Source organism: Phacochoerus africanus, chromosome 9 (genome assembly GCF_016906955.1).
Source record: "Phacochoerus africanus isolate WHEZ1 chromosome 9, ROS_Pafr_v1, whole genome shotgun sequence".
Taxonomy (NCBI): domain Eukaryota; kingdom Metazoa; phylum Chordata; class Mammalia; order Artiodactyla; family Suidae; genus Phacochoerus; species Phacochoerus africanus.
Window position 1 is genome coordinate 7481937 of NC_062552.1, and position 13906 is coordinate 7495842.

The window sequence follows — 13906 nt, forward strand, 5'->3', positions numbered from 1 at the left end:
CCCCCTCCTTGCTCTATTACAGCGAATGTGAACGAAAAAGGTTCATTCCACGACTTCCTGCACGACCGAAAGCCTAACGCCTGTACCGGTACCACAGCCCACTACACAGAGGCGTCCACCCGACAATTGCACTGCAACGCCGGAGCCGCCCCCTCGCCTCCCGCCCAGCCCGGAAGCTGCCCCGCCCCTTCCTTAGACGCCCCGGAAACGAGGACTTTCGCGCAGGATGTCCCGCCCCCTCGCCTCAGAAGCGCCTGACACGGGGCTTCCTAGAATATGCCTGCTGACCCTCCGTTTGCTTTCTCCTTGAAATGAGAATCTCGCCATGTGGCGTCCATTCTTATTCTCCTCTTGGTAATCCCGCGTGATCTTCTAGTCCCGATATCTCTCCCATGGAGTCAGGCGCCTAAAAGGCAGCCCCGCGGTCTCGACGTAAATTTGAGCGCCGACGCAAGAAGGACCCCTCTGCCCCTTGCGTCCGCTTGCGTCACTGCCCAGCTGCGCCGAGCCCCGCTCGCTGAGGAGGCACGTGCGCTGCTGAATGGAGGTGGTGGCTGGTTGCTACGAGCAGGTTCTTTTTGGGTTCGCTGTACACCCGGAGCCCGAGGCGAGCGGCAGCCACGAGGTGAGAGCCCGCGCGCGGAGGGACCGCCGACGGTGGGGCGGCCAAGCGTCTGATGTGGTTCCCACGCGGCCGAGGTAAACACAGCACCGCAGGGGAACCGTCAGAACCGCTAGGGATTCATTGGTGAATGAAATTCAGGAGACTTAAAACACCTGTTAGCCTTTTAGAACAGAGAAGGCGTTTCATAAGACGAGATGATGTCTGCGTTTTGTAGTAAACATGACCCGTGCACGAAGGAAACTGGCATTTCTGCAAACGGGCCAATGAGCCATAGATTGTATGAGTTTAAAGGTCGCTCCCCTAAGTTGACAACTAGTTGGGGTGGTCAGGATTTAATGAAAGAACAGCTTTTTGAGTTTTTGTCCTGGGATTTTACCACGTATTTGAACTGAATCTGGATAAACCCCTCATTGATAGAGTGATACGAGTTCATTATTGGGCTCTTACGTGGGGCCATTACTTTCGGTAAAGGTGCAGAGAAGCCGAAGGTATAAATCCTGCACTGGGAGCTTACCCACATGAGAAGGAGAGATTGAGGGAGGCAAATACGTGGAGAAAAATTAAAACGTGATGAGTTTTTTTACTAAGCGTGTGAGTTAAAAGGTTAAGTAAATTGGCAGTAGTCAAACAGGACATACCCAGGACTCGATGTAACATCTCCTCACTTTTAGTCTAGTACTCTTTTTTCCCTCTAAGCAATCCTAGATATTTCCTAGAAACCCAACTCGTTGACCTGTTATGTCTTTTTTTTTTTTTTTTTCTTTTTAGGGCCGCACCCACAGCATATGGAAATTCCCAAGCTAGGAGCTGATTCCGAGCTGCAGCTGCTGCTCTACACCACAGCAATGCAGGATCCAAGCTCCATCTGCAACCTACACTACAGTTCATGGGCAACACTGGATCCTTAACCCATTGAGCAGGGCCAGGGATTGGACCTGGTTCCTCATGGATACTAGTCAGGTTTGTTACTGCTGAGCCACGATGGGAACTTTGACCTGTTAGGTCTTTATGAAGATGAGATGTCAGACTTAAATAACCAGAAAATTGGAAGTATAGGATTTGACTAATTGCTTTTGTTTATTTTGTTTTCTACTCTGGTGATTAAGCTGCCTTTGGCTGAAAGGTGACATGTTTTGGATACTTAAAGATGTTGTTACAGATTGTGTTTTTGTAATAATGTTGCTGTGCACGTTCCAAACACAATACTAGACCTCACAGCAGCCCTCTGAGGCAGATACAGTTATCCCATTTACAGCTGAGGACCCTGAAGTCCAGAGAGGTTAAGTGACCCGCTGGAAGCCACAGAGCTGATAACTGGCAGACCTGGGACTCAAACCTCCAGGGGTCTCTGACACATGAAGCTCTTAACCTAGTACAGCTGCTAAACCCAGACAACCAGCATTCCTTCTGTAATATGCACAGGCAAAGGTTATTCTTCAGTTTATGGCCATAGCAGCCCCTTAGGAATGTTGTGCCTTTACTCAGAAGAGGCCCCCTCAGTCTTTATGGACGGAAGGACTATCTGTTTTTAAGGAATTAATTTGCAATAACACATCCTTAGTATATTCAAGCAAGTTTGGTGAATTTTTTCAATTTTTTTTTTTTTGGTTTCAACAGTACTCCTTCAGGAGTTCCCATCGTGGCTCAGTGGTTAACAAATCCAACTAGGAACCATGAGGTTGTGGGTTCAGTCCCTGCCCTCGCTCAGTGGGTTAAGGATCCGGCATTGCCATGAGCTGTGGTGTATGTCGCAGACGCAGCTTGGATCCAGCATTGCTGTGGCTCTGGTGTAGGCTGGCGGCTACAGCTCCGATTCGACCCCTAGCCTGGGAACCTCCATATGCCGTGAGTGCAGCCCTAAAAGGACAAAAAGACATAATACTCCTTCGTGCATCTCCTTCAGTTTGTGGTGTGTGCGTGTATATGTGTGTGTCTATCGTTCTTTGCACTCAGCCAGTCACATTTATCCAAAAGTCGCATGTCAGCAAGCCCTCAGCCTGTGGAAGTTCCTCAGCCAGAGATCGAACTGGAGCCACAGCAATGGCAATGCTGAGTCCTGAACTGCTAGGCCACCAGGGAATCCAAGCATAGAATTCTGACACCTCATCACTGGTCATCCTCTAGGGCTTATAATGGTACTAATGCGAACATGCTCTCATCCAGTTTGTTTTTCTTTATAGGGCTTGTCATTATACTTATTTCTGAGTGACGTCATGTTGTATCTTGTCTGCCTTTCCCACAGGAATGGCAGCTCCTTTAAATAAGGACTTTTGTTTCTTTTGTTCATTGCTCTATGTCAACTGCGTAAAACGGTGCCAGGCACATAGTGGTCATTCCATATTTGAGTGAGTGAATTCACAGCACGATTTGAGCATTTGACTGAATGAATGGTATGGCAGTGTCAGAGAGAAGTCCGTCTATTAAACAGTTAGGGATTTGGACGGGACCATAAAGTTCCTAAGTCCGCTTCGTTTTTTTTTGGAGTCATGATACTCGGCTCTGCCTTCTCCTACTTTACCTTCCTGTTCAGTTCTCAGATTGTTTGTGTGACTCTACCTATGATTGCAGTCTTGGTAGCATCTCTTTGTAGTTTCCGTGGATCGAGGGACCGCTTATCTCTTCGTAGAGAACTGTGGTAGGATCGAGGCGTGGCACTGACTGTGTGTTTTACTCCTCAGCAGAAATGGACTCCCGTGGCCGACTTCACTCACCATGCCCACACAGCCTCCTTGTCAGCGGTGGCCGTAAACAGCCGATTTGTTGTCACTGGGAGCAAAGATGAAACCATTCACATTTATGACATGAAAAAGAAGGTAGACCACGGGGCTCTAGTGCATCACAACGGTAAGAAAACGGCGTCCTCTAAGACGATGATGTTGAAGCGGCCTTCCTACCGCAGTCTGACTTCGGCCGGACGATTAAATGTCTGTTACATGGCGGTTTCTGTGCTAGGAAATACAGAAATGAAGAAGGTGTGGGGTTTTTGTCCATGATTCACTATTGGGGCAGAGAGGAGGCACTTAACTCAGTCTAGAGGGGAAGGAGGAGGAAGAGAGTTTTCACTGAGCACGTCCTTAAAGTGATACCTGGATTATTTTATAAGAAGAGTATCAGTTGTTGGCCAGGTGAAACTTGCAAGATGGAGAAGAGGACGTTCGAGGCAGAGCAGGCAGTGTGAGGAGCGCGGGGCAGCATCTCGTGGATGGCTGACTTCGTGGCACAGTGGGGGTGTCATGTACCCAGCAGTGTGCCAGGTATCTTCAGGTCATAGAAGAGAAAGCCTAGGCTTGGAGATGTTACATGATTTGCCCAAAGTCACAAAACACTGGAACTGGAACCCAGGTCTAGAGCCTGCCTTTTGTTTTTTTTTTATTTTTTTATTTTTTTTTTTGTCTTTTGTCTCTTTTTGTTGCTATTTCTTGGGCCTCTCCCGCGGCATATGGAGGTTCCCAGGCTAGGGGTCAAATCGGAGCTGTAGCCACCGGCCTACACCAGAGCCACAGCAACGTGGGATTCGAGCCGCATCTGCAACCTACACCACAGCTCACGGCAACGCTGGATCGTTAACCCACTGAGCAAGGGCAGGGACCGAACCCGCAACCTCATGGTTCCTAGTCGGATTCGTTAACCACTGCGCCACGACGGGAACTCCTAGAGCCTGCCTTTTAAACCACTGGTATGTGTGGAGAACTATAAGGGGGTCAGTCTTGTGAGAAGGTTGAAATGGAAGTTGGGGTGTCTAGAAGTAGATGGAGCCGGCTCCCGGGGGACCTTGAGTGCGGAAGGTCAGAGGCGGAGGGGGGTGTTGAATGGGAGAGAGGGAGCCTGAGAAAGGTGCTGGCAGTTTAGATGTGAGAGAGATGCTGAGAACAAGCAGAGGACTGATGAGAGCCTGCCTGTCTAAGTTGGAGGCTCTGGACGGAGTAGCATCAGTTTGTAAGAAGCTACAGATATGTCAGCAGAGACGGGAAAGTGCTCAAGAGAAGGATTGACTGTCACGGGAATTGAGGATTTTGGAGAAAGAAGTTTAGATTGTCAGCTTAGAGGAAATAGGGTGGTAGGGGTTGGCAGGTCTCCCAAATAAAGCAGGTGGCTCAGTAGGTTAAGGATCCAGTGTTGCTATGGCCCGCAGCTGCAGCACCGATTTGACCCCTGGCTTGGGAACTTCCATAGGCCACAGGTGTGGCCCTAAAAAGGAAAAAAAAAAAAAAAAGATTGGGTGGGGAATGAATGAAATAGGTTCCTGATTTTGCTTCGTTTCTTGTACAAATCCTGTTTTTCTAACAGTTGGTAATAAAAAAGTTCTTTTCGGAGTTCCTGTCGTGGTGCAACAGAAACAAATCCAACCAGGAACCATGAGGTTGCGGTTCGATCCCTGGCCTTGCTCAGTGGGTTAAGGATCCGGCGTTGCCGTGAGCTGTGGTGTAGGTCGCAGACACAGCTTGGATCCTGCATTGCTGTGGCTGTGGTATCGGCCGGAGGCTACAGCTCCCGTTGGACCCCTAGCTTGGGAATCTCCATATGCCAAGGGTGCAGCCCTAAAAGACCAAAAAAAAAGGTGTGGCCCTAAAACAGAAAGGTTCTTTTCCAGGGAACAGATGGAGTCAAGACCAGAAGGAGTCGATGTGGGACAGCGAAATTTCCAAAATAAGAAATAGGATAATAGGGAAGGAGGAAAACATGGGTGAAGATGGCAGAGTCTCCTGCCTTGACAAGGTGGGACATAAATAAGCCCGCATGTTATTAGTGCTTTTGGGGGTGCGAAACTTTTCCTCTGAGATCTTTGGCTCTTTCAGCATAAAGGGCGGTGTCAAGGATTGACCAAGGGACTCACACCCTTCTTAAGAGGACATAGTAGTAAGATGGTTTGCGGCCAGGCTCTGTTCCACTAACTCATGTCTGCAGTTGTAGCGCCAGAGCAGCCGAAGACATGTTGTAACTGAACGAGGCCGGCGTTTGCAGAAACAGGCCACCAGCCAGACTGACCTGCAGAAGTAGTTGGCCCACCCCTCAACCGCAGGGCCGTTAAGCGGGGCAACGGTAACTTCAAAGGGTCAGGAGTCTTCCTCGAGGACTGCTTCGGTGAGGTGGAAGAATGCTGGGTTCCTCCCTCACCCCCTCCAGCCCTGTAACGCTGGAGGAGAACGTCAGGTCTTCCCGGCGCCAGCGCCAGGGCTGTCGGGGAAATTCCTGGGCCACCCAGGCTTCACTTGGAGCGGAGGGAAGTGGGATGTTTTGTAAAAGTTGAAAAGATGTAGGAAAAGGTGTTAACTGTGGGAGGGAGATGACAGGGCAGAGGTAGAGAGCATAACAGTTTACAAAATTGTAATACATTTTCATAACAGAATTGTGCAGGAGTCAAATCAGAAACAGCTCTGAAGGCATAATAGTTGGATCACAGCTGGGTAGCTAATTCTCTGTTGGGAAAGAAGCAGCCATGGGACTGTATATCCTCTTTTGTTCCCCACATTAGCTGGTTCGTTTTATTTGGATTCTACTCAAACTCCCCTAGCCAGCGTCTTCTGAATTTATGAGTATGGGATGTACAGCAAAAAAGTGAACTGATTAGTTCAAATCTGTAGCTACAACTAAGGAAACTCTGCCAAAAATGCTTGCATAGGCTTGAAGCTGTGTTCCTATATGAAAGAAATTAATTTCTTCACCTAAGACTGTAAGGCATATTTCAGTAATATTAAGACACTGGACATTTCACTTACTGCAGCATAGCCTTCAAACCACAAAAGGAGTTTGCACTCAAAATGAGTATTAATTTTGCCTGTCTTGGTTTTTCCACAGGCACAATAACTTGCCTGAAATTTTACGGCAACAGGCACTTAATCAGCGGGGCTGAGGACGGACTCATTTGTGTCTGGGATGCAAAGAAATGGGAGTGCCTAAAGTCGATAAAAGCCCACAAGTGAGTCCAGCCCCCCCGTTGGTGGTCTCCAGGTGCCAGTCAGTCAGGGTGGGGGCTAACTGTTGGTTTCCTTTTAGAGGACACGTGACCTTCCTTTCCATTCACCCATCTGGCAAGTTGGCCCTGTCTGTGGGGACAGACAAGACACTAAGGTAAGTCATTAAGACCCGAGAGCACTTTTTCTAGGTTGTGGTCTTTGTTCTCCAAGTATAAGAACCCACCCCTGGGAGTTCCCGTCCTGGCTCAGCGGTAATAAACCTGACTAATAACCATGAGGATGACGTTTCAAATCACTGGCCTTGCTCAGTGGGTTAAGGATCCAGTGTTGCCCTGAGGCGTGGTATAGGTCTCAGACTCGGCTCAGATCCCACGTTGCTCTGGCTGTGATGTAGGCCAGCAGCTGCAGCTCTGATTCAACCCCTAGCCTGGGAACCCGTATGCTGCAGGTGTGGCCCTAAAAAGACAAAGAAAACCCACAAAAAACAACAACAAAGGAACCCACCCCTGGGTATTTTTTATTATAGTAATTAGATACTGTTTCTCTGTTATCTGTTGTTGTCAGCCATTTGAATATATTTAGACACAAAGGAAAGGGTGAAAGCTAAGGAAGCTTTTTCATATTGGAAGGACAAAAAATGACAAGCTCTAAACTCAGACATGCATGTTACATTGCAGTCGTGAGCTGTGAATTAGGGGTGGTCCTCAGAGGAAGTGTTTCAGGCGTTCCCTGGTGGCTCAGCAGGTTCACGATCTGTCGTTGCCACTGCCGTGGCTCACATCGCTGCTGCGGCACAGGTTCGATCTCTGGCCTGGGGACTTCTGCAAGCCACTTGCATGGCCAAAAATCAAAAGCTAAGAAAAATAAGAGGTGTTTTTAGTAGGAGGTGAAACTTTTTGAAAATAAAATAGACTTGGCATACAAGAGGGCTGTGGGAACAGTAAGTTTTAATCTTGCTGATAATAACCATCTCAGGTGTGGCAGTAAGAAGGCAGTTTTTCTAAAGAGCCCCGTAGCTGGTAACTTTTCATTTGAGTCTTGGTCAAGCTTCTCTGGACACCTGGTGTCAGTTGGTGATCATGCTTCCTGTTTTGCAGAACATGGAATCTTGTGGAAGGAAGATCGGCATTCATTAAAAATATCAAGCAAAGTGAGTATTTCTGTTTGGAATGTTTTGGCAGTTTGCTGGGAAGCGAACGGACATGCCCACGTTCTGTGTGTACACGTGTGTGTGTGTGGGGAGCTCCCGGCGTGGTGGCGGTTCCCTCCCAGAGCACATGCTTTGGGTTACTTCGTTTTCCTGCTTTGGATGGTGAGCCTTGTGGCTCTGTCACTTGCCAGCTGTGTGATTGTAATGATTCTTTGAACCAGTTCATTGCCTAGAATTTAACTCACAAAATACGTATCCTGAGTTTGTTGTGAGGATTCAGTGGAATAATGGATGTATAATGGACACTGTCAGCATTTGCTATTATTGTTACTCTGATCCGCTTACCTTTTATTTATGAAATTCAGCAGCTTTGTTCTTGTAACGTACAGATGCTCACATAGTGGAATGGTCCCCAAGAGGAGAGAAGTATGTAGTTGTCATACTGAATAAAATAGACATCTATCGGCTTGACACTGCATCTGTCTGTGGCAGCATCACAAATGCGAAGAGAGTGTCCTCGGTTACTTTTCTTTCGGTGAGTGAGGCGACGTCAGTGATGGGCTTTCGTGTGCTTGCTGATGGTTGGGATTGTTGATGACATCCTGGGTATTAATCACTATTTTTCTCTCCCAGGAGTCTGTTCTTGCAGTGGCTGGAGATGAAGAAGTTGTGAGGTTTTTTGACTGTGATTCACTAACGTGCCTCTCGGAATTTAAAGCCCATGAAAACAGGTATTTTTCCCACTAATCTCTGAGTGTATGTATGTATAGAGTCTCAGTAAATGTCATAAAGCAGAATGTATGTTTTTTATGAATGGCTTCGGAGATAGACGTAGCCACATAGAGGTGATTCTGGAGCCTTAGCAGGGTAGTGGAAGTGCTGCTGTCTTGGCCTTAGTAATGCAGAAGCAGTGACGTTTCATCAGAACTAGTCATTTGCACAAGCTATTTATATTTCCAGTGATACCAATAGAGGAGTTCCTGTCGTGGTGGAATCTGACTAGGAACCATGAGGTTGTGGGTTTGATCCCTGGCCTTGCTCAGCGGGTTAAGGATCCGGCATTGCCCTGAGCTGTGGTGTAGGTTGCAGAGGCCACTCGGATCCTGAGTTGCTGTGGCTGTGATGTAAGCTGGCAGCTGTAGCCTGGGGACTTCCATATGCCGCAGGTGTGGCCCTAAAAAGCAAACAATAGTAATAACAATATCGTTAGGCTTGAGGGCTGAAATCAACCACGTTTGAACAGGGGGAGAAAATTAGACAGTCTTGAGCTCTATCCCTGGCTGCACTTGACCTTGAACTTTCTTCCCCGTGTCCACTTCTAGCCCCTTTCTACATACACTGTTTTTCCTAGAGGAGAATCAGTGACGTATTGACCTCTGGCTGTGCCAGTCTCTCTTGCTGCTCACTGCGTCTCTGGGGAAGGATGCGAGGGCTAGGGTAAATGGTTAAGCGACTTGCCCAAGATTATCCCCACTGTCAGGGGACAAGCTGGGAGCCAACCCAGTTCTGTCTGACTCTGCCCCCGCTTTTCCCGCTGTGTTTTGGAAAAGGTGGTTGTGTATGGCTGTACCTTAATGGGTTTTATTCACTTGTACTTTCTGTTTCAAATGACTATTTTCTAAATAATAGCTAAGCTTTGAGAAATCTCCCTTTGTAAATACTCAGAATACTGCAATCAATATACAGGCCCTAGTTTTCCCCTGTGTGTTGGGAAGTGAACATATTCTTCGGGGCCGTATAGCACTTAGGATATTTGACCAGTCATTCATTCAGCAAATATTCGAGGAGCATCTGTCAGGAAATGCTGTGCTAGGTCTTTAACGAGGAACACGAAAGACAAAAGCTCACACTCCTGGCTCTCGTCTGGTAGTGGAGCAGCAGACAGATGATAAACAGGGAAGCTGGGAACCGCAGCAGGAAGGAAACAGGTGTCATGATTTGAGAATAACACAAGTAATTTATTTAGATGGGACGATGGGGAAAGGGAGGGAGACCCGAGGGATGAAGGAGCTATTTCTAAAAAGAGGCGAGAACGGTAGGTACAGTGGCCCGGAGGGAGGACAGAGCTTGGTGTGTTTTAGGCACAGATGGAAGACTCTGTGACTGGGTCAGAGGGAGACCAAGGCCTTGCAAGTCAAGGTGCGGAGTCTGGATTTTATGCTGAGAGCCTTTTAAAGACACTGGTTTCTAGGTCCCAGGCACTTCCTTCCTCTCTCAGGTCATTTTCAAGCAGATCCCAGTTGTGTGGAGTTTTTAGCCTGGGAGTAACATGGTTTGATTTACATTTAAAAGAAACTTTCGGGGGCAAAAATGGAAGCAGAAAGGCCAGTTAGTTTACTCCGTAATCCAGAAGAAAAATGGTAGTAGCTTAGACTAGGGATGGTGGCGCCGGAGCTAGAGAAACAGAGGGAGGACGCCTGGGGCCATCTCTGTTGTGTTTTCTCTCTAGTTTCTTGAGGTGAGGGGCTTTGTTTTAAGTATCTTTATTCCCTTTATTATCATCCTATTATGTAGACTTGTCTGTCCTCGTCTTTTCAGCTTTTTCTTAAGGGAAGGTTGGGAGTCAGTTTATCTTGGGATTTAGACCCTGAACGCGACTCCCCAGCTCTTGGGAATGTGAGGCATGTCTTTGGCCTCTTTGTTGAGCACTTTGGAAATGCCCGAAGCCTTGAAAAGTCGAGTGACCGTGTGCATGGCAGTCTTCTGGCCACATCGTACTGCCTGGAAGACGGGCGGCTTTTTTACGGCGTTACTCTTTCTGTCCTAGGGTGAAAGACATGTTCAGTTTTGAAACTCCAGAGCATCATGTTATCGTTACAGCATCGAGTGATGGTTTCATCAAGATGTGGAAGCTGGAGGAGGATAAGGTCGGTGTCTCCGCAGTGTCAATACGCCAGATGCAAGTCTTCAGTCACCATTACTTTAAGTGAAGGGGAGTTTTTTTTTATTGAACGGCCCCACCTCTGGCATATGGAAGTTCCCAGGCCAGAGGTTGAATCCAAGCCGCAGCAACACTGAATCCTTTAACCCGCTGTGCTGGGCTGGGGATGGAGTGGGCACCTCCACAGTAACCCTTGCTGTTGCAGTCAGATTCTTAACTCACTGCACCACAGTGGGAGCTCCAAAGTGAGGTGGACTTTTTTTTTTTTGTCTTTTTTTATGCCACTTCTTGGGCCACTCCCACGGCATATGGAGGTTCCCAGGCTAGGGGTCAAATTGGAGCTGTAGCCACTGGCCTATGCCAGAGCCACAGCAATGTGGTATTCGAGCCACGTCTGCAACCTACACCACAGCTCACGGCAGCTCCGGACCGTTAACCCACTGAGCAAGGCTGGGGACCGAACCCACAACCTCATGGTTCCTAGTCGGATTCGTTAACCACTGCGCCACGACGGGAACTCCCTAGGTGGACTTTTTTTTTTAAGGATCGTAAGGCATAGATGTTTAAACTTTCAAAGTCTCCACGCATGAGTGATGGTGGTGGTTTTAAGGGATCTTCTTTGTCGCCTCGGGAGTTGGTGAGTCCAAGCTGCTGGGATCCCAGAGCTCCTGCTCATTCAAGTAGGAGCTCTCCTTTCTTTTCTTCTGTATTGATGTTCTCTGTAACATTTTGTTACATAAAAATACTGACAATTACTAGAGAAAAATTGGGATTTTTGACCAGTTGTAAATGAACAATAGTTTTGATCGGGATAATTGGAATTTTAAAGCCCCCTTGGTAGGCGCCCTCTTATAGAGTCTTTGATTGTTACTCTTCATTCTCTTATATACACATTTCTCTGAATGTTGAGTACCTACTTTGTGCAAAGTTCTTGGTTAAAGCCTAGAAATGAATGAGATAAAACTGACCCTGAATGAGATAAAACTGACCCTGTTCTTGGTGGAGTGCTTCTTAGAAATTGGCTCATGGGAAGGACATAGTCAAACCAATCATGAATCAAGGTCATAGGTTTCTTCTAAATAGCATTTTTTTTTTTCTCAAAATACAATGTAAGTTTTAAATTAAGATAACTTGATTTTGGAAAAATTAAAGAAATTATTTAAAATCCCCGTGTTTGTTATCACGAATTTCCTTTCATATGTTTTAGAAAGTTTCCCCATCTTTACTGTGTGAAGTAAACACCAACGCCAGGCTGACCTGTCTTGGAGTGTGGCTGGACACGGTGACAGACACGAAAGAAAGCCTGCCTCCAGCTGCAGCGCCTCCTCCTGGTAAATGAAACTGATCATTTCCAAAAACTCATCTGCTGTCTCTGGAACTGTTGTCATGGAGGAGATCCAGATCACTTTACTGTCACTTTACTAGATAAACTTGTGTTTATCTCAGAGGGAAAAACAGTCTTTAAATGCACTGCCTCTTGTGTTTTAGTGAGTAAAGAAGAACGGTCCAAAAGCAGCAACAAGGAATCTGGCGATACAGCGCAGGAGGAAGAAGGGCAGCCGAAAGCTGACAGGAAGAAATGCGGTGTAAGTGGTGACAGCAGTAAGCCAGCCCAAGGAAGCAGCCTGGTGTCAGCCAAGAAGAGGAAAAGGGTAGAAATGTTGGAAAAAAAGAAGAAGAAAATAGGAACAGTGTCGAGAATCTCAGATTTCTCCTGAGAGAAAAACTTCTTCAAGTGTACTTTCATTTTCCTGAGTAAAAGCCAGGAATTTCTTCTTTTGAAGAAAATGTACAGCTTAAAAATCACTTTCAGGTTTTTTTAAAATGGTAAAACTTTTTGATAGGCAGTGTTTTATTAATTATCGTGGTGATACATAGTATGTTAATGTATAATGCATAATTTTTACTATTGCATAAAGCCCATGAAAGTTACAACATATTACAGCTTAAAATACAGAATCTTCAACACATTTATTTACCAGAGGTGGATAAAGGACTTGTTTTTCAGATTTTTCACAGTGGGGGGAAAATGAAAAACTTTCATTACTTTGGCTTCTTCGGGTGGTTCTAATAATTTTATTATGAATTTTGTTCATTTTGGTAACAAACAGTATAAAAAGATTTTCATACCGGGAAGTATGTTGAACAGACTTTTTTTTTTCGGTCTTTTTAGGGCCGCACCTGTAGCATATGGAGGTTTCCAGGCTCGGGGTCTAATCGGAGGTGCAGCTGCTGGCCTACACCACAGCCACAGAAACATGGGATCTGAGCTGTATCTGTGACATACACCACAGCTCAGGGCAACACCAGATCTCCAACCCACTGAGCAAGGCCAGGGATCAAACCCACAACCTCATGGATGCTAGTTGGATTTGTTTCCACTGTGCCACAATGGGAACTCCTGACAGACTTTAAAATTACAGATATATAGGAGTTCCCTTGTGGCACAGTGGGTTAAGGATCCAGCATTGTCACCACAGTGGCCCAGGGCACTTGTGTTGGTTCGACCCTTGGCCCAGACTCTTGCACATACTACAGGCACAGCCAAAAAGAATTACAGATATATAAAATAAAATGTGTATATAATACATAAGTTTAGAGCTACATATGTAACAAGGTTAGACAGAAAGACTGCCAAACATAACTGTTTCCAAGCAGTGGATTTCAAGGTAACTTAAGGACTGGAAAATGACGTTTATATATATTAGATGGGTTTGGTTTTTTTGGGGTTTTTTTTTTTTTTTGCTTTTTAGGGCCGTACCTGTGGCATATGAAAGTTCCCAGCCTAGGGGTCGAATCAGGCCTACAGCTGCTGGCCTGTGCCACAGCAACATGGGATCTGATCCACGTCTGTGACCTACACCAAAGTTCATGACAACACCAGAGCCTTAATCCACTGAGTGAGGCCAGGGGTCAAACCCACATCCTCATGGATATTAGTCAGATTTGTTTCTGCTGTGCCACAATGGGAACTCAGAAGATGAAATTTTTAGTAGTGTTTTTTTCCTCCCATCCATTTCAGGCCATCAAAAAATTCACTATGGGAGTTCCCGTCGTGGCGCAGTGGTTAACGAATCCGACTAGGAACCATGAGGTTGCGGGTTCGGTCCCTGCCCTTGCTTAGTGTGTTGGCGATCCGGCGTTGCCGTGAGCTGTGGTGTAGTTGCATCCCGCGTTGCTGTGGCTCTGGCGTAGGCCGGTGGCTACAGCTGCGATTCGACCCCTAGCCTGGGAACCTCCATATGCCGCGGGAGCGGCCCAAGAAATAGCAACAACAACAAAAAAGACAAAATACATTCAAAAAGTACTTTTCAATTTAGAGCAGAACTATCAGT

The 13906-nt window shown here is 46.7% G+C and overlaps 1 protein-coding gene across 4 annotated transcripts; it reads left to right on the plus strand.

The window, feature by feature from the left end:
- The first annotated feature begins 232 nt into the window (after positions 1-232).
- PAK1IP1 (PAK1 interacting protein 1) lies at positions 233-12707 on the plus strand. 4 transcript variants are annotated; one of them, XM_047795994.1, is made up of 10 exons: positions 233-625; positions 3304-3469; positions 6422-6542; positions 6620-6694; positions 7638-7690; positions 8080-8225; positions 8324-8421; positions 10458-10557; positions 11779-11902; positions 12060-12707. In XM_047795994.1, exons 1-10 carry the CDS (start codon positions 542-544, stop codon positions 12287-12289), a joined length of 1197 nt encoding a protein of 398 aa, XP_047651950.1. In that variant the 5' UTR covers positions 233-541; the 3' UTR covers positions 12290-12707. The 4 variants fall into 4 exon arrangements, with proteins under 4 accessions (XP_047651950.1, XP_047651951.1, XP_047651953.1 ...); XM_047795995.1 differs by having other exon boundaries at positions 453-625; positions 3307-3469; XM_047795997.1 differs by lacking the exon at positions 233-625 and adding an exon at positions 655-699 and having other exon boundaries at positions 3307-3469.
- Positions 12708-13906: the final 1199 nt, after the last annotated feature.